Source organism: Micropterus dolomieu, linkage group LG19 (assembly GCF_021292245.1).
Source record: "Micropterus dolomieu isolate WLL.071019.BEF.003 ecotype Adirondacks linkage group LG19, ASM2129224v1, whole genome shotgun sequence".
Classification (NCBI taxonomy): Eukaryota; Metazoa; Chordata; class Actinopteri; order Centrarchiformes; family Centrarchidae; genus Micropterus; species Micropterus dolomieu.
Window position 1 is genome coordinate 11,417,267 of NC_060168.1, and position 25,702 is coordinate 11,442,968.

Genomic DNA, 25,702 nt, shown 5'->3' on the forward strand with positions numbered 1-25,702 from the left:
TCAAGTCACTTAATCTTAAGAGATATCAATCTGTCACCTGTTCTGGTGCAAATGAAAATGACAACAGGTGCACTGGAGAGGCTGATTGTTTACTAGCTTTGCGTTTTTGCTAATGTCCCTCACTACTGGTAGCATGAGGTGGTACCTGCAGCCCATCCAGGCTGCACAGGTCCAGTCCAGCTCCTCCAGAATGCCACATCCATACTATGTGCCGTTGCAAGAATGTTTGCTGTGTCTCCCAGCACTGGCTCAAGAGCATGGAGTAGGTACCAGGAGATGGGCCATTACACGAGCTGGACAGAACCATAGCAGGGCATCAACCCAGCAGTAGGACCGGTATCTGCTCCTTTGTGCGAGGAGGAACAGGAGGAGGAGCACTGCCAGAGTCCCACAAAATGACATGTAGCTGGTTACTGGTGTGAATGTTTTTGTCTAATCTGTCAGAAACAGACTCATGAGGATCCGACGTTCTCTAGTGGGACCGCACTCACAGCCCAGTACTGTGCAGCTTGATTGGCATTCGCCAGCACCAGAATTGGCAGGCCCTGTTCTCTTCATAGATGAGATCAGGTTCACACTGAGCACATGTTAAAGTGTCTGGAGATGCCAATGTGAATGTTATGCTGCTAGCAACCAATCCAGGTGTGGGATGAGATCCCCCCAGGACACCATCCGCCATCTCATCAGATGCATATCCAGAAATTGTCGGGAGTGCATACAAGCACGTGGGGGCCATACATACTACTGAGTGACATTATGAGTTGCTGTGATGATTTGCCGTGATGAAAGTCACACAAGTTGGATCCTGTGATCTCGATTTATTTACACTGATTTTCTGTGTTATTTTGAATTCAGCCCTCAGTCGGTTGGTGATTTTGGTTCCTGTTACGTAATTTTGTTCGTGCGGTAAAGATTTTGAACGTTGAACTACTTTGTTCATTGAGATTTGAGATCGTGTACATAATGGCTGAAATCACTCAGTCCCTATTTGCACAATTATGTTTACTTTCCACAAATGGACCAATTGTTCTGCATTCTAAATGTAATATTTATGCATTGTACAGTGGATCATGTAGCTAAATAGAATGAGAAATGTAGTGTCCATAGCATTGCCTTTGGCAGATGTGTAAATTGCAGTTATTTGACACTACGTCTGTCTGTGATGTGCCAAATTATGATCATTGTCTTCAAAATCTCATTTTGCTACTCTCTATATAATACTACATTCACTGTATGATGATTTTTAGTTGATAATTATGGTGGAGGGAGTAGTTAATGAGGGATTTCACACACAGCCATTATGACAAATGTGGAAGTTGCTGTGTCCATACTAGTGCAACCAAACTAACAGGAGAATGAGGAGGATGTCAGCCAGGCATTAAAAGACTAATCAGGCACAGTAAGTGAAGACACATTTTCACTAGCTAGCCGGCTTTGGTCAAAACATTAAAAAATAAATTCCAAGCTGATTTTCTGACACTGGAAAGTGACAAAATTAAGTACACTGTTGTAGGTGTACTGATGATGCACACTATTGTCCCACATTGTAATGTACAGAGAGAATGGATGAGCTCAAAATCATGAGCTGCACAAAAACAAATGTGATTGTGGTGGCAAGGCAGCCACAGAGAGATCTTGAAAATCAAACAATTCCAAAATTTTGATTGATGTCCATCGGCACACATATTGCATTGTTCATCCATCCATCTTTAACAGCTTTTTTAGAGTCAGGTCGTGGAGGCAGCAACTCCAGCAGGGGACCCCAAACCTCCCTTTCCCGAGCCACATTAACCAGCTCTAAGTGGAGGATTCAAAGGCATTCGCTGGCCAGTGTGTAGATATAATTTCTCCACCTAGTCCTGGGTCTTCCCCAAGGCCTCCTCCCAGCTGGATGTGCCTGGAACACCTCCCAGGGGAGGTTCTTAGGGGGCATACTGATCAGATGCCCGAACCACTTAAACTGGCTCCTTTCGACGCAAAGGAGCAGCCCGAGTCTACCCCGAGTTCCTCACAGCTGACCCTCCTGAAAAAAACCATTTCACCCTCTTGAACACGCAGTCTAGTTCTTTCGGTTATGACCCAGCCTTAATGACCATAGGTGAGAGTGTGAATGAAAACTGGACTCATTCCCTACCCGGAGTAAGCACTCCATTGGTCTCCTGCTGAGAACCATGGTACTTAGATTTAGAGGTACTAATCCTCATTCTGGCCACTTCACACTCGGCTGCGAACCGATCCAGTGAGTACTGAAGGTCACGGACCGATGATGCCATCAGGACCACATTATCTGCAAAAAGCAGCAATGAGATCCTCACCCTGACTACGCCTCAGTATCCTGTCTATGAATGTCACAAACAAGGATTGGTGACAAAGCACAGCCCTGACGGAGGCCATCCTCCACCTGGAACGAGTCCAACTTACAATACCCGTTTATAAGCCTTGTCCAGATCCACAAAACCCAAAATATAGAGCGGAAGGGCGTTCTCCCAGGCACCCTCCGCAGTCTTTGTGAGTGAAGAGCTGGTCTGTTATTCCACAACCAGGACAAAATTCGCATTTTTCCTCTTCTATCTGAGATTCGACTATCGGCTGAACCCTCCTCTCCAGCGCCTTGGAGTAGATTTTACCAGGGAGGCTGAGGGGAGTAATTGGCACACACTCTCTGGGACTTGAACAGAGAAACCACCACCCTGGTCTGCCACGCCATGGGCTCTGTCCAAGACTTCCACGCAATGAGGAAGAGGCGTAACATCCAAGACATCCCCTCCACATCCAAAGCTTTCAGCATTTCATCAATGCTGGGCTTTGCCACTGTGGAGTTGTTTGACTACCTCAGTGACTTCCACCAGGGAAATTGACGATGATCCCCTATCAGCCTCCAGTTGTGCCTCTACCATAGATGGCGTGTTAATAGGATTCAGGAGTTCCTCAAAGTGTTGGATGGTTCTCTGTTTCCCCTTCCTGAGGTGGTGGATTCCTGTATTTTGGATTTTGTCTTTTGGACTGCCTTTGCCTTGCCTTGTAATTCAAACCAGTTAATTGATTATCAAAATAGTTAATTTAATAGGCGATTATGAATTGATAAATTGACTAATCGTTGCAGCTCAAGTGTTCACAGTGTGTATTTAAAGATAGTGGGACCACTGTCACTAATGTTCACACCTAACTGTTTTTTTGTGTTATTTCTGTACAAAAACTATTAATTATTTATGTCTATGTGGGTGAAGGTTAAAATTTCAGTCCAACAATGAAAGCATAGCCTTTTGCCGTCAGTGTTTATGGCCTGGTCACCACCTCAGGGACTGACGGTGCGTTATATAGTTAAGTGTTGTGCTGATTGAGGTACTTGCCACTGGCAATAAAAAGGTCAACATAAATGATTAATGAGAGGAAAATGTCATACGGGAGGGGAGGGAGCAAAAAGAGGTGTATGGTAACTATGGGATGACTCATACATCCTAAATTCTCTTGTGCTCTCTTTTTACTTTTTACAGACTTTTTACTAGTATAACAGTATACATTTAAATCCATATAAAATTTTGAATGTCAGTCTTTCATTAGAGTGAAAAGTCGGATTATTTACCTGTGGCTTCAATGTTCAGCACAGCCTGGTTGCTCTTACATCAGGCGTAGTTTCTAGATATTGTTTATACCTTCAACTGTGGAGTTTTGATGTATTCAGATGAATGTAGAGAGAATTTCTTGAGACTCCCACAGAGGTGAGTCCACTGAAATAAGTTCAGATGAAAGCTCTTTACCTCTAATTAGAACACTTGGCAATTCTAATGGATGCCCTTATGAAAATATACTTAATGACCTGATGTCAGCAGGAGACTATCCGCTGATGTCTGATCCATCTCATTAAGACTCTACTGTACATGTGTGTGTCTGTGTATGTATGTCATTGATTTAACCCCTTACAAGAACATTTCTGACTGACGTAGATAGATAGACACAAACCAGTTATTTTGCTATTGTGCTTCTATATTTTGCTCCTATTCTATATCTTTATGTATCTTTATATCATTTATTACACCTCAAGCCAATTTTATGACACACAGGCAACATTTTTAGAATTGTCTTTATTGTAAACACTGGTAATCTCTCACAGAAAGAGGACAGGAAACAGACTTTTTCACTGTCACATAAAAGAAACGCCTACTTCAACATCACTAATAGTCAAAAGAGTTTACACATAAATAACAATGATTGCACATGAGTGCAAAATACATTTACTGTGTTAAATTTATCAGTTTTTTTCCCAGAGGATTTCTTGCAGCACACCAGTCATTTAATACTGTGTATTGAATTTACAAATTTTAATTTACAGCCACCTATTGTCATTTTTTAATAATTATAATCTAGTTCTTCCATTAAACAATTAAAAGACAGCAAAAATACAACAATATGCAATGTTTATCATATATACAGATGATACGGCTCTATTTATAGTCCACTCATATTTCACACCAATGGCACTTCTTACCTTTTGAATAATATCATTAACACAGTTGACAGAATACAAATTATTCACGGTGCAGCACTCAGCAGTCCATTCAACTGAGGTCCGTCGATGAAGCTGCTGCTGCCTGAGGATTGTATTGATGAGGATGGGAAGTGGTTGTTATTTTTTCCCCTCTTCGCTCTGGTGCTCCCACGGCACAGGATCATTTTCGTCTGTGTGCGATCCAGTCTCCCTCTCCTGCCAGAACTGCTCCAAATCAGGCAAGACAATCCCATCTTTGAGGCTCACCCTGTCTACTTCCCTCCCTCCTCCTCCTTGCTCCGGCAGGGGCTGAGCCTCTCCGCTGGGACCCTGGCTGGAGCTTGATTGAAGGCATCTCTCCCCCCGCAGCTGGCCGGAGGTCTCTGGTCTAGGGCAAGGCGAATGGAGAGCTGTAGGGTTGTGAGGTCCAGGTTTGGGCTTTGGAAGAGGTTTGCGCAGGGTGAGGCGCCTCCACAGACCCCTGTAGCCCTCTCTGAACTCCTCGGAGAGGGAGAGGACGATGAGAGGATTCACCAGGGACAGAGAGAAGGTGAGCAACTGAGCAGAGAGGGTTAGAAGAAGGGGAATAGAGGAGATGAGGGGCCGAGCTCCTTCAATTTCCTTCTCTGCTATATGACGCTCCCAAACCCACACCACCCACTGTGGGAGCCAGAGAATAGCCATGGCCACAGTCAGGCTAAACAGCATCAAGGTGAGCTTCCTGGATCTGATCTGTGTGCGCAGGTTCTGACTCTTACTGGAGCGGCGCTGGCACTGGCTGTAAGCCTTCCAGAAATACACCAGGGCAAAGCTGAGAGGTGCACAGTAAACCCCCAGGGGGTATGCTTTGATGTACACAGACATGAAATCCCGGGCTTCAGGAGGAACTATCAGCTCACACACCAGCCCGCGGATCTCTCTCTGCAGCGTAGCAAACAGCCAGTGAGGAATGGTGACAGAGCAGGCAAACAGCCAAATGAAGAAGAACACCACCAGGATGGAGCCCAGGTGGATGCTCACCTGCTTGTTGGGGTTGGACACATAACGGTAGCACGCTTTGGCCATGACAGCCACTGTGAAGCTCTTCGCTGCCATGCAGGTGTGGAGGAACCAGTTGGCCGTCTTGCAGACCACCCAGCCCAGATTCCAGCTAGCTTTGGAGTAGGAGGCAGCTTTGAAAGGCACTGTAAACGCCAGCACCAGTCCATCAGCAAACATCAGGTTAAAGATGAGGGAGTTGATGAGAGATAGTTTGCCCCTATGTGCGCTGGAGAACAAAATGACCATCGCAGTGAGATTACAAGCCGCACCCAAGACGCAAATGACTGCCAGAATAGCTGGCACCAGGACCCTCAGCTCCCCAGGGTCCAGCTGTTGGTAAGAGCCGCGTTCATTGAATGACCACTTGTCGATGGAGCTGTTCACCATTGTCGCATTGTTCCCACTCAACTTATCCATCTTTTCAAAAAAGACAGCGAGCTGATATGAAAAGAAAATATTTGAAAAGCCAGGAGAAGAATAGGGGTTGTGGGTGCTCAAAAGACCTAAGACTTAAGAAATATTTTATATTTCCAGCAATACTACCTTTCTGAATCTAAACCTGTGAGAATAATCGCATCAGAGAAGATATTGATTGACGATCAATGATCACAGTGGAGCTCCTGTCAGTCCCCAGGTTTATCCTGAGACACAATGATGCAGCTTCTGCAGCTGGTTATAAAGATGCTTTTTGATTGACAGCTGTTGTCCCCAGCTGACAACATGTGCGTAGACTTATAGCCTCACGGGGCCAATTAGAAATAACTCTGCATAATGTGCACAGTAGGACCAAGGAATGTATTGGATTTCTAATTTGTTTAAATAATTAGTCGTCATTACAGTGAGGATTTCTAAGCAGAGTTTAGAGTTAGGCTACTAATACTTAACTGTTTGAACTGCTTAAGAGTCTTTTGGCACAAAATCAGTGTTATTAGAGCAAAGACATTTTATAATTTATTACAAACATTAACAGTAACGGCAAGCATCCACTAGTAATTCAAATGGATTTTGCCATTTGTGTTTGCTGCATGTGCTGTTAGGGTGGGTCAGCAACCTTCATTTGAAATGTGTATATATGCTCTTACAATGGTTTATTTGAATAATATGAATAAACATGAAGAAGGGAAATAAATGACGTACAATAACGGTGGCAAGTAATTTGAAAAGTCCCCCATCTGTGTTCAGTTTATGAAAACTCCTCCCTTCTTTGCTACAGCCAGACTGCCTTTACGTGTCTTACTCTTCATCCACAAGAGGGCGCCCTTACACCACAAGCAGCAATAAACATAGTCAGGAAATGAATCATTTGATGTACATCCAATTTGAGTCAGCAGCATTAACAGAGATCCAATACAGCAGGTTTTGAACTTGCACATCTTTATTCTTTTTTTATTCAAAGAAAGTCCAGTAAGCATAAAGACTGCATGGTAATTAATTGCATTTCAATACATTCTGAGCTATAAAAGTTTTTTTGTTTCAATTAGTGTCACAAAGGAGGTTGTTTAGAAGACATTACTGTTTTAAGGAATCACACTTAATAATTCCCTGATTTCACAGAGTTCATTTAGACCTTTAACTGCTTTCCTTTTATGGGAGGTGGCTCTTAAAACAAATCTGAGACAAGCTAGGATCTCCAAACTGATCAGTGCCAAGTGCTGAAACACAACCTGCTACTGTTTCACGTTACCCATCTTCAGCAAGAGGAGGAACATGGACTGGCACGAAAGAAATCTAAAATCAAACATTTTTAAACTGGCTACTTCTGGAAGAAGCCAAATATTTTACTTGCATAGTGCCTCAGATGATCTGTAGAAGTGTTAATCTATATGCAGGCTGTCTGTTTCATCAGAATCAGATCCAACGCATGCAAGAAGAGCTATGCTAGCATTATGCCTCAAGTTTAAGTTCAATAATTCAACATGAAAAGTTTATGGTTCTACCATCTACAGATCATTTTCAGTGCTATCCAAATAAGATTGTACAAATTTTTTTTTTCAACAGGAATTTTGCAACAAAATTATTGATGTGGCTTTGTCTCTTGCAAACTGATGACATCAGACTGACAGCAATGTGATAAGAGCAACATTTACATTGTACACATCACAGCGTCTTGCCCTGAACTCACAAGCATGTAGACGGTGCTATAATGTAAAGCACTTTACCACCTGGGGCCTCAGTGGAGCTTTTTTCTTTTTGTTTATACAGAAAGACAAATAAAACATAAAACAAAAGGAAAATTCCTAAGTTAACATTTCATTTGAAACATTCACACTCCTGCCTTGTACTCAGTCCCCTCCCCCCTCCCGATCCCACTACATCAAACCCCCACATACCAAAAGAAGGCACCACAGCTTCTAAACAGACTCATTGACCGAGAGAAGGACTTAATAAAACAACAGCATTAAATAAAACCATTGACACAGCCTGGAAGGGCTTCATTCACATTACAGACTACAGTAGTCTCACCAGGGAGACACAGAATTGGTACTAGAAAGATTGACCACGTTGTGTCACAGGCAGAGAAAACTCTCAGTTTCTGGAGTCAGAGATTAACAGTCTCTTCCTCTTTTGTAGGAATTCTGCAGCAGGTTGCACTGTCCAGAACTTTGCCCCAGTTAGAGGCCGCAGGGTTGAACACATGCACTGTAGCATGAGCAGATTTGAAAGAGAGGGGGCACTGTTGCTACATGACAACGAGCCACCATCATGTAAGCTAAGTTTCTGTCTGTGTGCTCTACTTTATGTTTAGTGTACCCACATCCAGCCCCGTTCTTCAGGGTCCAGAGGGCTGCTACATCATGTCATTCATGCAGCAATCCTGTTGTTGCATAAATGCACAGGGTTCACTTCTTCAGGTGTCCGCATGGCTAAATAAATTAAATTAAAAGTCAAATTGGAGATTGAATGTCCATTCTTGATTTCAAGGAACCCTATTCCTCAATTTGTATCCAGGTTGTATCAAGTTCCCTCTTCCCAAATTTCACACTGTCCACTTCCCCAATTCAGCCACTGGATACACAACTCTGCACTTCCTCAGCAGAGCGGCGAAATTCAAGACCGGCAGCAACAAGACATAGGAAGAGGAGAAGAAGGACGTAGATAAGGGCTCCATCTCTCTCTTTCTCCCACCCTACCTCTCCCTGTAGCCCCTCATGTGGCGGGGGGGCCAGGGGTCAGCAGGGGCGGTATGCCCTTTAGTTGACTTTGTCTTGGAAGATGTAGAGGTTGTTGGTGGCCGCTACAGCGATGATGTTCTCATGTGGGTGCCACGTAGTGTGAAGGATCTTCTTGCTGAAGTCTAGGCTGTCTACGCTGATCTCATCCTTACGTCGCTTCCCACCAACACACACCTGGAGGACAACAGTTGGAGTGAAGAGGTGTTAACATATGAGAGTGGGTGCAATTTGTAAAGCATGAATTAACACTTATTTCGGTGACGTTAATTTATTTTTGGCTCACTTGGGGGCACCAGAACAGGATGTCAATCACTGACATATTATTACCTCATAAAGTAGATATGGACAATTTGATTGCGAACACTTGACAATTTACACATTCAGGAGACACAGAGCAACATTAGCTTTCATTTGGAGTCACGTTTCTGGCCATGTTAAATGCTTTACTATGTTCACCAACTAGTTGCTGTCTGCCATTTGTTGCTGCGCAGGTAGCATACATTGAGTTTATTAAAGCTTTTTTTTTTTTGCTTAAAAAAGCAGCCTGCTGTGGTTAGAAATGAGGTTGAAAGCAGTGTTCAAAACTATGAGCTAAAAGACGCTGCAATGCTCCATATAGCTGAGAGGAACTGCAAAGTCAGGTGATATTTCTTTGTGGGTTCATTACTTTGAGTAACCTCTTTCACATTAGTCATTTGACCCTCTGTTCTTATAAAAATATTGATGGGTGCACAAAACAAGTAATTTGGCGTTTGTACACTTTGTGCGTTACCAGTCCAACTGGTCTGTTTAATGTGAAAATAAACTAGAATATGTAAAAAGAACAAAACAAATGAAATATCTAATGTTGATGAATCAAACTTTCTCTAACTACTTAATTTCTTTTTATTTGTGACATTCATGCTAGTAATCACTAGTATGATACATGGATTTCACACAGTTCTGGCTTGTTCTCAGTCCCACTTTATATTATATATATATTATACGATTTTGATATACAATTTCTGGATAACAATATGGTAGCTTATCTATAAAGTTGTCAGTACTAGAGATACCCCGTCAATATAAAACAGCAAATCTAGCTGCCTTAAAGCTAAGACTTCCAGATATCGGGTCAATGGTATTGATGCGCAGTGCTGTACCTTGCGAGGCTTGAGAATGGCTCTGGGTTTGCTGTTCTCTCTGGACGCTTCCAGTGTGACGTCACGTTTAGTGTTCCGGTCGAACATTCGGAAGAAATTGTTATAGGAGCCGGTCATTATGACGCTGAAGAGGAGCAGAGAAGAGCGCAGGGTTATTGAGATAGATAGGTGCATGGATGAATGGGTGGAAGGATGGATGGTTTAAAAAGTAAATCTTACCTGTCTGATCCATTCCAGACACACTCAAACTTGTCAAAGATGCAGTCATTCTCATACAGAGAACAAAGTTTGCCTCGTAAATAGTCGTGAACCTGGAAAAACAAATAAAAACAATGTCTGAACTAAGTGCTGGATTGTGACACTTTTCTTCAGTGTCTGAAGTTCGTGACATTGCCATACAACCATAAGCTGCACTGCCATATGCTCTACTTTCAGTAATCCCTCCAGACCTGGTGACCTATGCTAAGATGCTAGGTAGCAGGTGGAGGCGGAGCTGGAATTGGACAGAGAATCCCTTGAGCCCAGCTGATAGCCTTATCAATCACGACCTGCCCTAAGATGGCTTCCCCTGTTCAGTGTGGATCTGACCCTGATGACCACACAGTGGGAGGTTTGGTCCACTATCTGTCTTTTTACGGACAGTCGGCTCAATAAGCCCTCCTGGGGTAAAGATGACACGGTTACAGATTGGTAGGGTGACTGTGAAACAGGATTATGTTGAGTGATTAGTCTGAAATCAATACGTTTTGATTTGATCTCGGCCTAACTGTTATTTGTTAACTTCACCAGCTGAAGATTGTTCTACTGGCACATAAAGGCATGACGGAAGCTTACCTGGTATGTCTCTAGTGGTTTGTTCTCCATTTGAAGGTCCCACACCTTTACAGTGAGGTAGTCCCTTGTCATCAGGTAGCGCCCGCTGTGGCTGAACTTCACGTCAGAGATGGATGAGATGATTTCAGAGAAAAAAGAGCGAGTGGAGGGATCCTCTGGCTCCTCAAAGTCTGCGTGAGAAAAAAACAAAAAGCAGTTATCTTCTGACAGAGCAAACACATTTTACACTGTGGGAGGTTGCTGCTTAAAAGAAATGTTTTTCCTCCCGCGAGTCTTTTAATCATTCGCAGCGAGAAAACACAAAGCAGATTTTGTTTCGGGTGGTGGGAGCCATTATTAGCGAACAATAACAGCCACAACAATGCCTGGATGCGGGGGCTTTGCTGCAGCAGTTGCATCTCTTCACAGTATTATTTCTCTGTGTGTTTAGGGAGATAGTCGTGGGTCAGCATGCTGGGTAAATATTGGTTATGATTCATATTGATTCTGGCAGCTGCTGATCTGTGTGCAGGCCAGCACGCTGGGGATAAGAGCCAGGCATTCCATCGTTAGCTGTCAAGTTACTGTTCCTCCTCCTCTCTTCCTCCCCATCTCTCCAAATATGCCCCCACCCATTTGCCCCCTCCCCTCTCCCCTCTTCTCCTCTCTCCCCACCCCTCCCCTCCCTCCTCCTCAGCTGAGGCCTGGAGAGCAGATCTGTGATGTGTCAATGGGGAGTCTAACAAGGGATGCGGCGTGAGAGATGAAAAAATGAGGGGATGAGGAAGGGGTAAGAAAAACAAATCAATGTCAAAGTGCTGGGCCCATTTGAGCCCCGCTGGATTTGTGTGTGTGTGTCGGTGAATGAGAGTTTATTTCTAAGTTGGTGTGTGCAATTTCTGCATGTATATATGCATGTGTGTGTGTCCCTGATCTCCCTCCCTTCCTCCTGGTGTATAATAGGGTCCCTGGGGAGTCAGCATGGGGGCTGTTTGGTCCCCCTCTGTCTATGCCGGGGCTCAGCGCTTTGGCAATCCTCCCCTATCCCTCCATCCATCCATCCTCATTCTAATGCTGACTGATAACAGCAGCCTCCCAGATTTACAGGTATGGCAGGGGATACAGTATAATTGTGTGTTTGCGTTGTTTATGTAAGGTTCAGTAAATAGTCTGTGTGTGTGTTTGTGAGTGTTTGTGTGTGTGTGTGTGTGCGTGCGTGCGCGTGTGTTTGTTATGTGTGGGAGAGAGGGAATTATTCATCGCTCTGAGCCATACGCGTTCACACAGTGAGACAGTCGGTCGGTATTAACAGACCAGTCCTGAGGCTACCCAGAGCACCTGCCTGCACTGTGAGTGTGAGTGTGTGTGTGTGGACTGCAAGCACCTGTCAAGTAATGGCACCTACATGTCAATGTGAAACAATCAGAGGGCAGCTGTGAATACCTCAAATTAAAATATACTCCAAAATCCAAATATTCCAGCTTATTTAGCCCTCCAATGAATGCTCATGTGAAATTCAACAGGCTGTGTTAGCGCACGGTCCAGTGAACAAATCAATATGTCTGAGGAAATGACTGACATTATTGAACAACTAGGTGTGTCCATGAGGGACTAATGCGATTTCTCTTAAGCCATTGATTTCCCAACCAAAATGTCAATGTATTCAGTGTATTCGACAAAAGTGTACACACGTGATGTTAAGCTTAAGAGAAGGCCATTCATTGTTTGAAACACACGGGGAGAATTATTGATGGGTTATCAATCATGGCATATTGAGCAGGGGGAAAGCCGCATGTCACTGCTGGTGGAGCTGAACACTGAGTATGGATTTGCGACCACGATGCTACCATGTTTTGTGTATATATGTCTTTCTGTTTGCCCAGTTCCATTATTCTGTCGTTGTCATAAAATGTATTTACACATTAAAATTTTTTTGTACTCAATATCTAAATTTGACTGTTTTAAAGGTAAAAAAGAATTAATAATAATAAAATAAAGATTCAGTATTTCAATTCAAATCAATACATTACTATCTAGGTAACTATTAATCCTTGCAATGACATTTTTATGCAGAAGCTTACTAGAGTAAAGGCTTTGAAGCAACATTTAGATGATAGAGCAGGGACATCAAATTTACAGAATATATTACAATTAAATTAATAAAGAAATTGTGAATATGGTTGAGTTTTACAGCATTTTTGGTGGTGTGGGATAATTCTAAACCAATGCACATCTTTTTGTCTGATTCAGTGAATATCTCCTCACGGTCAGCAAGCTGTCCGTTCTGTGTGTGCGCTGAAAATAAATCCAGCGTTTATACACAGCCCTGGCTCTGTAAATGGGAAACAAGCAAAGTTGATCGGGCTGAGCCACATGACACTCTTCCGGCCATTCCAGCCACGATCTGTAAGGTAACAATAATTTACTTGCCCACAGACATTCAGCTTACTTACTAATTGGCCAAAATATGTTGTTGTTGTGATGTTAGCTATAGCAGCAGAGTTTCGCTGTCTGGAGCTGGTGTGCTGGCTCTGGAACTGCCTTGTCCTCTCTGCATGTTAGCTTCACAGCAGCAACTATTTCTCAGTTTGCTAACCCAGAACTTAGCCAACAGTTACATTACTGCTATGTTGTTGTTTGCTCTATATCATGGTATTTGTCATGGTATTGTATTTCTCCAGGATCGCTTACCCCACCTTTAACCAATAAACACAATGACCACAAAATACCACAGAACAAAAATAACAATTAACATAATAAAATAAAAGGCCTCACATGAAAGAAAAATATTATTAGATGTTCTGGCTTCTTTCTTTATCATTTTTCCCATGATGCAATCTGCTGGTACTCACATTTGCAGTGTTTGTCGCAGAGCGCGGCCTGTCTCATGTCACACAGGCGTATTGAGCCCTTGCTGCTGCTGTAGGCAAAGGTGTGACACTGCTGGGGATGAAACTCTGCTGAGGTGATCACCTCCGTCAGCTCCTCCATGTTGGCTGGCTTGATGTCCACAATGTCTGAGAGACAGGTACTAAGGAACAACTACAACTACTGGGGACATTTCGTGGGCAGCTGAAATCACAACTGTCTTGAATTTAGCTCTGGGGAAAAAAGTGACACATTTCTATTTTTTCACATTTTTAAGCAAACGAACATAGCTCCTAAACAGGGAAAAGACACAAGTTAGAGGATACTGAAGCTGCGATCAGTGATCTCCAGGTTCCACAGGTTCACCCTGAGGTCGTCAGTGGAGATGAACGTCTGAAGGTCGGAGTTGACAGAGATGGAGTTGATGTGGTAGGTGTGGGCGTTGCTGAACACACGCCTGGCTGTGGCCTCAACCATTAAGTCCATGGGCTGAAGCACCGGCACCTATTGGTGAAGACAGGTCAGTTATTGAGCGGACAAAGAGAAACACAGAAAAATATGCAAATAAAAGATGAAGGCTTGAAGGCTTTGGGGTTTTTTTGGTAACACTGATTCAATATTTTTTGCACTTTGATGCTGGTTTCTCAGAGGCCTTCTTAGATATGTTATCTGTGTATGTGTGAATGTGCATGAACATGAGTGCTTGTGTGCATGAATATGCTGCATGTGTGTGTGTGTGTCTGTGAACCACAACGAGATGACTCCAGGGATTCATGTGACATTTACTCCACAAATCTTAATGAAACAGAGACAGCGACTGAGGGGCTCCAGGGCTGTTTGATAAGCTGGTTCAATCAAACTGGTGATCATGCTCGCTCTCTCTCTCTCTCTCTCTCTCTCTCTCTATGTCATGCAAGTGCTGAAGAAGTTGCTTCTGTTCTTTTGTATGTGTGTGTGAGTGAAAGTGAGAAGAGAGAGGAAGCACAGGAGGTGGAAAGAGAGATGGCCCAGGGGCATCGCTAGGCCCTGCTGAGGAATGATAACTGAACTCTGCAGAATTAAGAGCAGCTCACACACACACACACGCACACAGTTGCATAGTACTGCTCAGGCTTCAAAGAAGCCCAGCACCAGTCTGCATGCAGCCCCCCGTTGGCCAGATAAAAACCAGACAAAGAGAGAAGGGAGGGGAGGGAGAGAGGAGAACAAATCGACTGCTTCTTCCCTTTTTCTCTCGTCTGTTGCTGGCACCGACAGAGAGACATGGCAGCCCAGCAGGCTGCTGTATCTCCATGGGTGTCACTTCATTTCCATGTCTTTCACTGGCTGTCCAAGAAGACATGGACCGTATTAACCCATAACCCCAACATTGACAGCTACACTGTTCCGCTTGCTTGAAATGATCTATTAGATGTCTTACATTATAGTACGTAAAACAGATTATTTTAAATTGAGATATTTCTGCTTTAAAGATGAACAAATACTCTCGGAATCAGACTTTTAAAGCAGCTTCCTCTTATAAAGCAGCACATTGCAATCACATAGCACGCAAAAAGTAATAAAATTGTGTTTTAAGGACCCGGAATGATCCAATAAAGAGTATTTATAGTTAATTTTTTTGGCTATATTTTGGAATGAATCCCTCGCCTCCTCGGCTTCCTCCCCCTGCGCATATTTCACAGCCTATAAACAGGATTGCCACAGTCCTGGCCTGTCCTCCAGGTTGCTATGATCCCCTGGCCAGCCAGACAAAGCGGGACAGACACGCTGAACACAGCACTAATCTACTATGGCAGACACACACACACGCACACTGTCCTATGTGCCTGCCTGCTTTGTGTGAAAATTAGTCAGTGGAGTGACAAAAAATGAGGGAGAGGAGGGGAGAGAAACAAAGAGGATGATCCCATCACAATCTTCACCTCAGTGCACATATCGATCACTCATTCTCACTTTCTTCTGGCAAGTTAAAAATTGTCCAAACAGTCATTTATGAGTATAGAAAGTGAGCATATATTCAGCAGGTGTATTAAAAAGGGACAACTGTATCAACTTTGACAGTACGGACAGTATGTGTTGCTAAGAAGTTTATGCAGGATTAAAGGCTATCACAGCATAATGACTGAACGCTAAATTTTGATTTAATCAGCTTATCTGGGCTATACTTATTCAGACCTCAGACCACTCGATGTGCAAGCTGAGGATAGACCTTTGTTACAGAAAACATTTGGACATGTCAGCTGCTTCAATTTCAGGCTCCTGGTATTGTGCATGCTGGTTCACTGTCACATTGTCATGGATTACTGGGACACTTGAATAGAGCGGAGCCATCATTAATGTGCTGTGAAAAAGTCTACTACCAACAGGCTTTCTAGAAAGACAGGTCCATTGAAAACTTTGGTGCCTTTGGCTGAATTTCCTTTAAAGGAATAGTTTGTCATTTTTGGAAATATGCTTATTTTCTTTCTTGCCAAGAGTTAGATAAGAAGATTGATATCATTCTCATATGTAAAGCTACATCCAGTAGTTGACTAGCTTGGCTTAGCATAACGACTGAAAGCAAAGAGAAACTAGCCTGGCTCTCTCCAAAAGTAACAAAATTCAACTACCAGCACCTCTAAAGCTCTCTAATTAGCACATTACATCTATTTTGTAAGTGTATGAATTAGAAAAGTTTTGTTTGTGAGCTTTAGAGGTGTTGGAAGGCAGATTTTGTTACCTTTGGTGGGGTGAAGCTAGCTGTTCCCCTATTCCCTATTTTAAGATATCAAACATAAAATAAAAATATCTGTCTTTAATTTAATAGTAGCACTGGGACTATAATGTCTTTTACAGTACTATAGGTCATAGTGTACTTTAGGGATTTTTATCCACTTTTACTAAATATTTATGGAAATAGAGTAAGTTGACATATTCCACATCTATAGGAAATGAACACATTCTACATACAGTCCTATAAGCTTCCATAGTATTCCTCCTCTATCTCTAAAATAGGCCTGAAAGGACCCTGAGGCTGTAGTTGTTAAATGTTTTGTTTTTGTTGATTTATCTGGAATTTTCTGAATTGTTCCCTGTCCTCAGATCATAACCTGCTAGAAAGATTTTAAGACGGCAGCAAGATCAAGACACAGAGCCGTTTACCTACTCCATGTGACATTTTGGGTGGTGTTAGACCTGATAGATCGCTTACCCGTAGCGAGGTGATGGTCGATGGGTTTCTGATCCGTCCATCCTCATCCTTCAGGTTGTAGCCCTCCGGACGCTTGTCTCTCTCACTGATCTTCCACAACTTCACTGTCTTGTCTGGGATGGATATGTCACACAAAATACAGTTAGATCAAGGCTTCCTATACTGACTCTCAGATATCAAGATGGATGCGGGGGGTTGGGCAGCCAATCTGGCACATGGCTGGGCAGGAGCCAGCGAGAATGATAAATGCCGGCTCCTGTGTACATTCTGATGCCACTGATATCAATCTACAAGTTGACTAAATTTCCCTGCTGAAGTATACGCTCCCCCTGAAAAAGCCATCTGGGCGCTTTTCAATTCTGCATCACATAAACACCAGTTACATGTCATCTTCTCGGTCTAGTGAAGGGGATGGCGGCAGCAGTCAGGTTGTTGCCTTTTTTTTTTTCACTTTTAATTTCCGCTGTGAATATTGGTGTCAGAGCAGCGAGGCCATCTCCACAGGACACTCCACCATCTGCTCCAGCCACCGCTAGCACTTCTGTAGCAGCCATGCATGAAGCCCGCAATCTGCAAGACGTCTCGCTGCTGATGTGTGTGTCTGTTTGAACTAGCATGCATGTATGTATGTTGTGTGGTGGCCGTACACTGTGGTGGCACATGGTTTGATATGTGCGTGTGTGTTTGTGTGCTCCTGCTGTGGCAGCCATGCATGACGTTCTCAATATGAAACGTGTCTGTCTGCTGGTGGCACTTGCTCAGTCAAGCGAAACACCAATATATTCACACAAATAGTCAGAGACATTTTCATGTGATATTAATAACATCTTCTTTTACATCAGTTGTATATCTGACCATTCGGCAAAGTGAGGATTAAATCACACCTTTACTTGAAGCTGTTATTGACTAACACATTCTTATGACAGATTTTGGCAGGGGGGTTGCCACTTGTGTCGCTCCAACAGCAACAGGGTCGCCTTAGCTAAATGACTGACCGTTGGTAGAGAGCAGGAAGTAGGCGGCATTCTGCTGAGGAAGCCATTTGATCTTGTTGATCTTCTCCTCAATCTCCAAACTCTTCAGGTAGTCAAACTCCGGCTCGTGGCTCTGGAATGTGCTGTAAACATTGTACTCCCCTCGACGTTGGGGCTGGCTCTTACTCTGCCAGAGACGGAGAGGAAAAGAAACATAGTGAGAGACCCATTTGCTGTTAACGCAGGGAGATTAAGTATTGGTACGTTTGAGAAAAAAATCTTTGCTGGTGTGAATGTACATTCTGTTCTCCTTAAATGTTTTCTTAAGTAGCTTCAAAGTTAGATAAGACATTTTTAGCCATGCTAGCTGAGAGACATGGCAATGCCGACCTGTCGATTCGACGGTACAGACTGAAATATCTCGAAAATAGATTTGCCCAGATGATGAATCCTAACTGCTTTGGTGATCACTTGATTTTACCTCAAGTGCCAAGTTCCAAAATTTAAATGTATCCATTACTTTGGTTTTGACCATGCTTAGTGCTAATTAGCATATGTTAGCATGATAACATGCTAAACTAAGATGGTGAACATAAACATTACACCTGCTAAACACCAGCATGTTAGCATTGTCCCCGTGAGCCTATTAACATGCTGATTAGCATTTAGCTCAAAGCAGCTCTGTGCTGGCTGCACACTCTTCCAATTAGTCTTGTTTCCACACTGTTCGACAAAAGTAAAAAAATGTATTTGCTTCTTCTAGCACTCCATTGCAGCTATGGCACATTTACAATGAATCAACATTTAGTTCCATGATGCTACATGTATGGCTGCTCCATTACATGAAATGTAAAATTCTAGATCTACTTTGAAACATCTGTACATAATTTACACATGTAAATCAGCATGTAATATTTGTTATCACTGGACACCATGGCACCTTAAGTGGAATTCAGAATAAATCTTATTGGTTTTAAACCTTGCTTCTCCATTTATAAAAGCTTATTTTACCAATGATTTTTGCTGTTAATACAACTTTATGTGCGAGTTACCTAAAAGCAAACAATCCAACTTTAATGTTTCAAGGCTGTCACATCCTTTCAGCAGAAGGGCAGCATAATTAGTGTTGCATTGTTGGCATTTCCTACCTCCTGCTCCCTCTGGAAGACAACCACTCTGCCTCCTTTATCTCCGGTGGCCAACAGCTCCCCTGATGAGTTAAACTCCACCGTTGAGATAATGTCAGCTGCAACACAGGAAGCAGAGCAGAGAGGGGGAGAAAATGTCAGTGTGGACGTGCACAAAGCTGTCAAGGTATCAGTCAGACAAAAAGAAAGAACCTGTCAGTGACTTCTAGAAAACATGCCAGGGGAAAGGAAGGGAAATCTCGTGACAAACCCTCAGAGGACTCCCCGGCACAGATACCCTAGTTTGGTGAAATATGGGTTAGGAGACGCCAGTGGATGAGTCACTGCATGATATCAACTAATTCAGGCCCTCGTCTGATTGAAGTGAGCCAATCTGTGTCATTTAATTGCACTCCTGCTTTTTAGAGGACACCGCCGCTGCACTAATAATGCCATTCACCTCTCTCCCCCTGGCTGCAAGACCCCGTGCTGCTCAATCACTCTCCTGCTCTTTCATTAAAAAACACATTCATAAACCTTTAAACCGTTCACTTCATGCAACTGATATATGTATATGTGGCATACCTTTTCAACTTACAATCTATGCAGTGTGTCAACAGGATAACAAAAATATACCAGCAGAGATACCAGAAAATATAATTGCTCCATTTATACACCATCACAGACATTACTCAGTGTGTCTCTGCATAGCTACACTTTCACCAAAAAGTAAATAACAGCCACCTAGCCTTAAGGAATCTTTCCCTCTCCTCCTCAAAGACATGCAGCTGCCTGGATTTAGGAAAGGCTAATGGTGACTGTAATTATTACACAGCCCCGGGCTAAAAAGGCATGGCATAATGTCTGTCTCACACACACACACACACCGCAGTAGCTAGCCCTCTGTTTAACAGTTACAATAATATGAGACAGAGAGAGATAGAGAGATAGCTGTTTTGTACCCCCCACGCCCTCTGTGGACCTGCTACTGGCGGAGCGCTGAACAGGAGAGGGGAATGTTGCTATGGAGACCGGTTCCATCTCTAGCGGCAGTCGGGGGTGTATATGTGTGTGTGTGCCAATAGCTCTCAGACTTAGTTGCTGATGCTAGCTGTAATTCAGCAGACAGAGAGAGTGCTGCAATAAAGTGAAAACCTGCTTCTGGGGGAGTGTGTGCAGTTTAATGCAGCAGACAACTTCAGACAATAGAGTCCTTGCAAGTGCACACGCGCGCAAAACAGAACGCTGAAGTTATCTCTCTTTATATACCTGCATGTATTGACCTCATGCATCTGCGAGACGTGTAGTGCAACATCTCCCCCAGCACACACACGCACATACACACGCACGAACAATGGTGTCACCATCAGGCCAAAGCCACTGGTGGGAATCGAATGGAATCGGCTTAGTGGGCAGATTTCTTGAAATCAAAGCATTTCTCTCTCTCTCTTTTTGTCCTTCATACTCCCCTTTTTTCCAGTCTCCCCCACTCCCTCTCTCCTCTCTCCTTCCCTTATCATCAGCACATTAAATCACTGAGGGGAAACAGTAATTGATGGATGCCATTTAACAAGTTTACACACGGATACGTCCTTCAATCATTTCACTGAATGAAGAATTGGGGAGAGCCAGTGAGGCTGAAACTCCGGGTAACATGATGGAATGCTTCCCTAAATGAGTTTTCCCACATGCAAATGTATTCAAACCAGACAACGAGGCAATCTATTCGACCTCAGCCAATCTGACTTGTTTGAATGCCAACATACACTTTTTTTCACACATTATAGGGAGCAAATTGATTAGCAGCAGGAGGCGCAGGTTGGCGGGGTCTCTGCGATGATTTCTGCTTGCATCAGATCAGATTTTTATTACGTGAGCATCAAGTTCAAGGTGGACTGAACTTAGCAGGAGGCTGGTGATTTGGCTGATCAAATGTGTACTTACACACACACACACACACACACACACACACACACACACAGCTTCATCAGCAGACCATAACCAGATGAAGCCCATAAATCCTGTGGCCAGCCAGGTCTGACACAGACAGGTCAGCGCTTCTTGATGCATCAGAGGGACGCTGGAGATAACACACATCCATCACCAGTAATAACACAAACAAGCCTGGTTGGCCTGCTGCTGTGATGCGTGTGTGTGTGTAACTCTGTATGTATGACGGAAATAAAACAGGCTCTTATCTGTTTCTATTCACCAAGCTGAACCTCAATAACCCCCCTTCAGCATGCAATATAGAATCAGGACTCAAACCAATTGGATGGAAACATAGATATGCATTGATTCTGGAATGAAACCGTGCACGAGGAGCCAGAAACAAAGGGAGGGCAGGATATTGAATGTATTTATAGACGTCCGAGCATGCAACATCTATCACGCATAACAGATACGGTGGCTAAAAGAAATGAGGGGGGGAAGAGTCTGGGGAGGGAGGTTTGTTGCTCTAAGTAGGTCAATAAAAGATTGTACAGTGAGTCTCATCAGCATAGACACAAGCAAAGACCAAAATAGGAACACCCTGCTAACCTCTAGACAACGTATAATCCTGTCAGGGGTGAAAAAACAAAAACACAAACAAACTGAGGCTTGATCCTGTGGCACTGGAGGGTTGTGTAAGACAGACAGAGCCAATATGGAGAGACTGAATGGAAATTAGTTGCGTAAGTTATGTGCAGTAATTCCAGGTAAAGGGGAGGGACATGAGAAACATGGTGTCGTGTAAATGCTTTGTTAGTGCTGGACGTGGAGAGGAGAGGATTACAGCACTTCTGCTGAGCTGCCTGCGTCAAAGGATCAGGCCGGGGGGATTATTCAGGTCCGTTCTCGCACTCTCTTTTACTCACCGCTCTTGTTCCTTCTGCGATGAATCAACAATATGTTCCGATCTGTACTTTCTTTTCAGGGGCATGAACACACACCTGTATGTATCACAAATTCTGTTCATAAAGATGCGAGCACCTTTTTTGGATTCACCGTTTCTGTGCTGAAAACGCAGCTGATAACGGCTTCATTTCACACCAGCAACAATGGAGATCAAAATCAAATTTTTGAACAAACCCTGCTACCTACTGGTCTGATACTCTGCCATATGATTAAGGGTTTATTAGGCTTTATTAGCTGCACACAAAGCAACAGAGCACAATGCAGCTCTCTTCATCTGAAGAGCATGACTCTTTGTAAGATCTGGAGTGAACAAGCTAATTAACCTGGTTTCTCCAGGATCAGCCCTTTGAGAATGAGACGCAATGTGTGCATGTGTGTTTTGTCTGAATGTGTATGCGGGCTCTTTCTCTTTTGTGCGTGCATATTTGTGTGTGTGTGTGTGTGTGTGTGTGCTTGCTTTCCTGTAGCCCCACACTCCAGGGAGTTGAGGGTGAAATGGGCGAGACGTGTTACTGCTTCACTTCTCACACTTCATTAACACATCGGCGTGGCACACATCTGACTACAGACACAACACAGGACAGGATAGGGCGAAACAACAAGAAGTGGTGAAAAAGCGTTGAAATCAGCGATCGATTCTTGCGCGCAGCGAGATGAATACCAAGAGGGATCATTTCAAATGCTTGTTATTTGGTATTCTCTTAGAAATTGAAGATGTAGGAGGGGGATGGTGGGAAAGCGGGGGTGCATAGAATTATAATCCACCAACAAAACAAAAGCTGTCTCTCCCTCTCTATCTGTCTATCTGTGTTGCTTTGGTGCAATCCCTTTCATCTTCCTGTTTTCAAGGCTGGTAGTGAATCAAAGATTGGATGGCTGCTGTACAGACCAAAATTCTGTATCTACAGTGACCTTATCACCAAAAACATGAAAGATTCAGAGTGACGCCGCGTCCGCGACAGGACTCAGGAATTAGCTATCAAAACTTACAAATGTATCCCATTATAAAGTCCAGAAAGGTCAAACACTGCTTAGCCTTCAGGCTAGCGGTGCAGCGAATAACTCAGATAAAGTAAATTTATCACAGCAGCACCTCAAATTTACTGACCGGGAAGCCAGTGAGAAATAGGATATTTCAATATCATCCTACAGTAGCAACACCACGGGTATTCTTTAATAAATTCTCATTAAATTTTCATGGAGCTGCAGACTTAATAAGAAGCTAATCAGTGGATGAAAGCAGCTGCTGAATAAGGAGTGTGACTCGCCCCAACTTCACAGCTTGCCATTAAGCACCAGCCACCCCCACACACACATATAGACATTATCTTTCTTGTGCTATGTGCCGAGGTGGGGTTCGGCGCTTTTGAGTGTTTCATAGTGAATAATGGATGGGACCTGGGGGTATGGTGGGCTAAGTCTTTTATGACAGGGTCCTAAAGTGTGGCCCCAGGCCGTTTGCCTTGGCACAGGCAACCAGGCGCTGCTCCGCTCTCATCAGCAGCTGCAATAAAGGCTGTGAGCTCTCTGTTACGGGACTGCATCAGTATTCACTGGGGCTAGAGGGGTCACATCACACACAAGCTTGTACTCGCATCAGACGGACATATAAGCAGCACAGCGGAGAGAGAGAATGAGAGAAAGAGGGGGTAGGGGAGAGAAGGAAGAAGGGATTACATGTCCTACCAATAGATCTTTAGGTCATTGTTCCGGTGGCTAAATTGTAAAGGACCAGAAATCAATACCAAAGCAGACATTAGGATAGGTCCTGCCTCACAGCAAGGAAGCTATTTACATTTTTACACACACAGTGGTGTCCTGCTATTTGACAATTTCATCCATAATAGAAACATCCATGGTGTAGATTATAGAAAATTAACTGAGGCCCATGTTGTTGGAGTGTAACAGCCCATTGACTCAGCTCACACTGATACACACAACTGCAGTGAGACACAAACCATCCATCCTATCACCATTAGCGACGTCTCATCTACATGCGGCCGGTGAATGCAAATCAGACTGTAATGTACTTTTCTTTCATCTAGACAACAATGATGCCTCCAGAACCGACCTGGAAATTTCACACCCGACTGTGGATGACCCAGCACAGCTTTACTCGTGAACTTTGTACACGTAAAGTACACGCATACACAGAGTCAATGTAACCGCCCACAGGCCCACTGAGGCGTGGGATTGGTGCGAGCCAAAGGTCAGTGCGAGTGACATCATTAAAATGTGACAACATTAAAGTGTCCTGCTGCTGTGGGCAAGCATGGCCTAAGGGAAATCCCTACCAGGGACCTGTGTGTGTGTGTGTGTGTGTGTGTGTGTGTGTGTGTGTGGTCTGAACGGATTGGGCCTGATGGAACATGTGCACTTGAATTTATGAGGATGGGCAAGAGACCCAGACACCGGCCCGTATGATCTTTGGCTGCAGACTGACTTCATACCACTTAGGAGACACGGAGCTAGAAAGTGAACGGGCACACACACACTCATTTGTGATATATGACGTGTGACGGTCAGTCATAAATTACAGCAATAAAAAATAACAAAAGTAGACATTCCTTGCTTGAAAAGCGCAGATGGGCTGCAGACCAGACACTCGTTTGCTTTCAGGAGACACATTTTACACCCTGTGTAACTCTCATCCACTTTCTCCTGATCAAATGAATGACAGTGACAGAATGAGACCGAGAGACAGGGAGAAGCTGGAAGAAGAAGAAGATCCCCTACAGTTTTTCATCTCTGCGTACTCATCACACAAAGATATCCATCACACCCACTCCAACCCCCACTTCACTTCCTCCTGCTCTGAACCAGTGATTGTGTGTTTAGTAGTGACAGTCAGAATCATCTGTGAGTGCAGGAACGGAGCAAATGATGATGGTCTCTCATTTTTAAATGTAAAACAAACACAAACATTGAGGAACGCTGCAGGAGAAACTGCGGGAATGAGACTCTCTGCCTTCTGAGCCTTGACTTTGTCTTTCCTCCAACCTGCAGCGGCATGAGTAACCTGAGCTGGTGGCAAATGGACACCAACAACCTCTATGTGCCCCCCCCCCCCCCCCATATTTCTGTTCCATTAAATCCTGTGGATAATTTGTGAAGACATTAAATGTTCAAGTATTGGATGCTCCGTTGCTATTTAGCATTCAAATATGTTTCTTTTTTGTACGATCTTCTATTTTCAAACCTCATGGTAAGTGGGTGGTGAAATGTGTCTGGTGTGAAAGAACTAGAGACTGCCCCAATGCTGCAGAGGCTATTATTAAAACTGGAAACAAAACAGTGCTTCAAACTGAACAATAAAGACCACTAACTAGCCTACTTATTCCAAATGTCTGTACAATAACTAATAATCAATTACTTGAAAAAAAGAATAATATAGACATCCACATCTGCACACAGAAGTTGATTGAAATCTTGGTAAAATGAGTATCAATGTATTATTTGATATATTTAGGGAGAACGTATTGTGTATCGCTACATTACAGCATTACAGACATGTTTATTCTGAGTATGATCAGTTCAGACTACTGCAATGAAAAGCCCAGCAGTTAATAGCCATAACCATCTGCATAACCAGTAAATGGGGGCCGAGGTTGTAATGAGATTAATGGTGTCTTTTCACCTGTGAATCAATGTTTTATGTTGATCAATGATCTAAGCAGCTTGCGGAGAACAGGTGGAGCTGCATGGTGGAACATAAGGGAACTATTGAGCATCAAACAGTTAACAGGCTGATAATCAAGAGGCTGGTGTGTGGTCAAGGAGGAGGAAACACACACACACAAGCAGGAGCAGCATTTATAGCTGTGGGGCTGCAGAAATAAGCTACGTGTGTGTGTGTGTGTGTGTGTGTGTGTGTGTGTGTGTGTGTGTGTGTGTGTGTGTGTGTAAGAGAGGGAGAGAGAAATATATAGGCCTATGTCAACGTACTGCCTCTTAAAATTTTAATTATTTCCACAAGTAAAGACGGACTGA

General features: G+C 43.5%; 2 protein-coding genes across 3 annotated transcripts in view; both read right to left on the reverse strand.

Annotated features, from left to right (window-relative positions):
- Positions 1 to 4,624: 4,624 nt before the first annotated feature.
- On the reverse strand, positions 4,625 to 5,944 carry gpr151 (G protein-coupled receptor 151). The gene has a single exon (XM_046029698.1). The coding sequence runs from the start codon at positions 5,942 to 5,944 to the stop codon at positions 4,625 to 4,627; it is 1,320 nt and encodes a 439-aa protein (XP_045885654.1).
- A 940-nt stretch (positions 5,945 to 6,884) lies between these two features.
- Positions 6,885 to 25,702, reverse strand: part of ppp2r2ba (protein phosphatase 2, regulatory subunit B, beta a) — a 43,680-nt gene continuing 24,862 nt past the window's right edge. For both annotated transcript variants that reach the window (XM_046030048.1, XM_046030049.1), the window contains exons 2-10: positions 18,836 to 18,933; positions 17,709 to 17,874; positions 16,714 to 16,826; positions 13,850 to 14,027; positions 13,508 to 13,672; positions 10,677 to 10,846; positions 10,062 to 10,153; positions 9,843 to 9,966; positions 6,885 to 8,874 (exon numbers count right to left, since the gene is read on the reverse strand). In XM_046030048.1, the coding sequence (XP_045886004.1) occupies positions 8,719 to 8,874; positions 9,843 to 9,966; positions 10,062 to 10,153; positions 10,677 to 10,846; positions 13,508 to 13,672; positions 13,850 to 14,027; positions 16,714 to 16,826; positions 17,709 to 17,874; positions 18,836 to 18,933 (1,262 nt within the window). In that variant the 3' untranslated portion in view covers positions 6,885 to 8,718. The remainder of the gene's footprint in view (positions 8,875 to 9,842; positions 9,967 to 10,061; positions 10,154 to 10,676; positions 10,847 to 13,507; positions 13,673 to 13,849; positions 14,028 to 16,713; positions 16,827 to 17,708; positions 17,875 to 18,835; positions 18,934 to 25,702) is intronic.

Excerpts from the sequence above, each read along its gene's own strand:
- gpr151 (XM_046029698.1), bottom strand. The coding sequence starts at position 5,944 with ATGGATAAGTTGAGTGGGAACAATGCGACAATGGTGAACAGCTCCATC.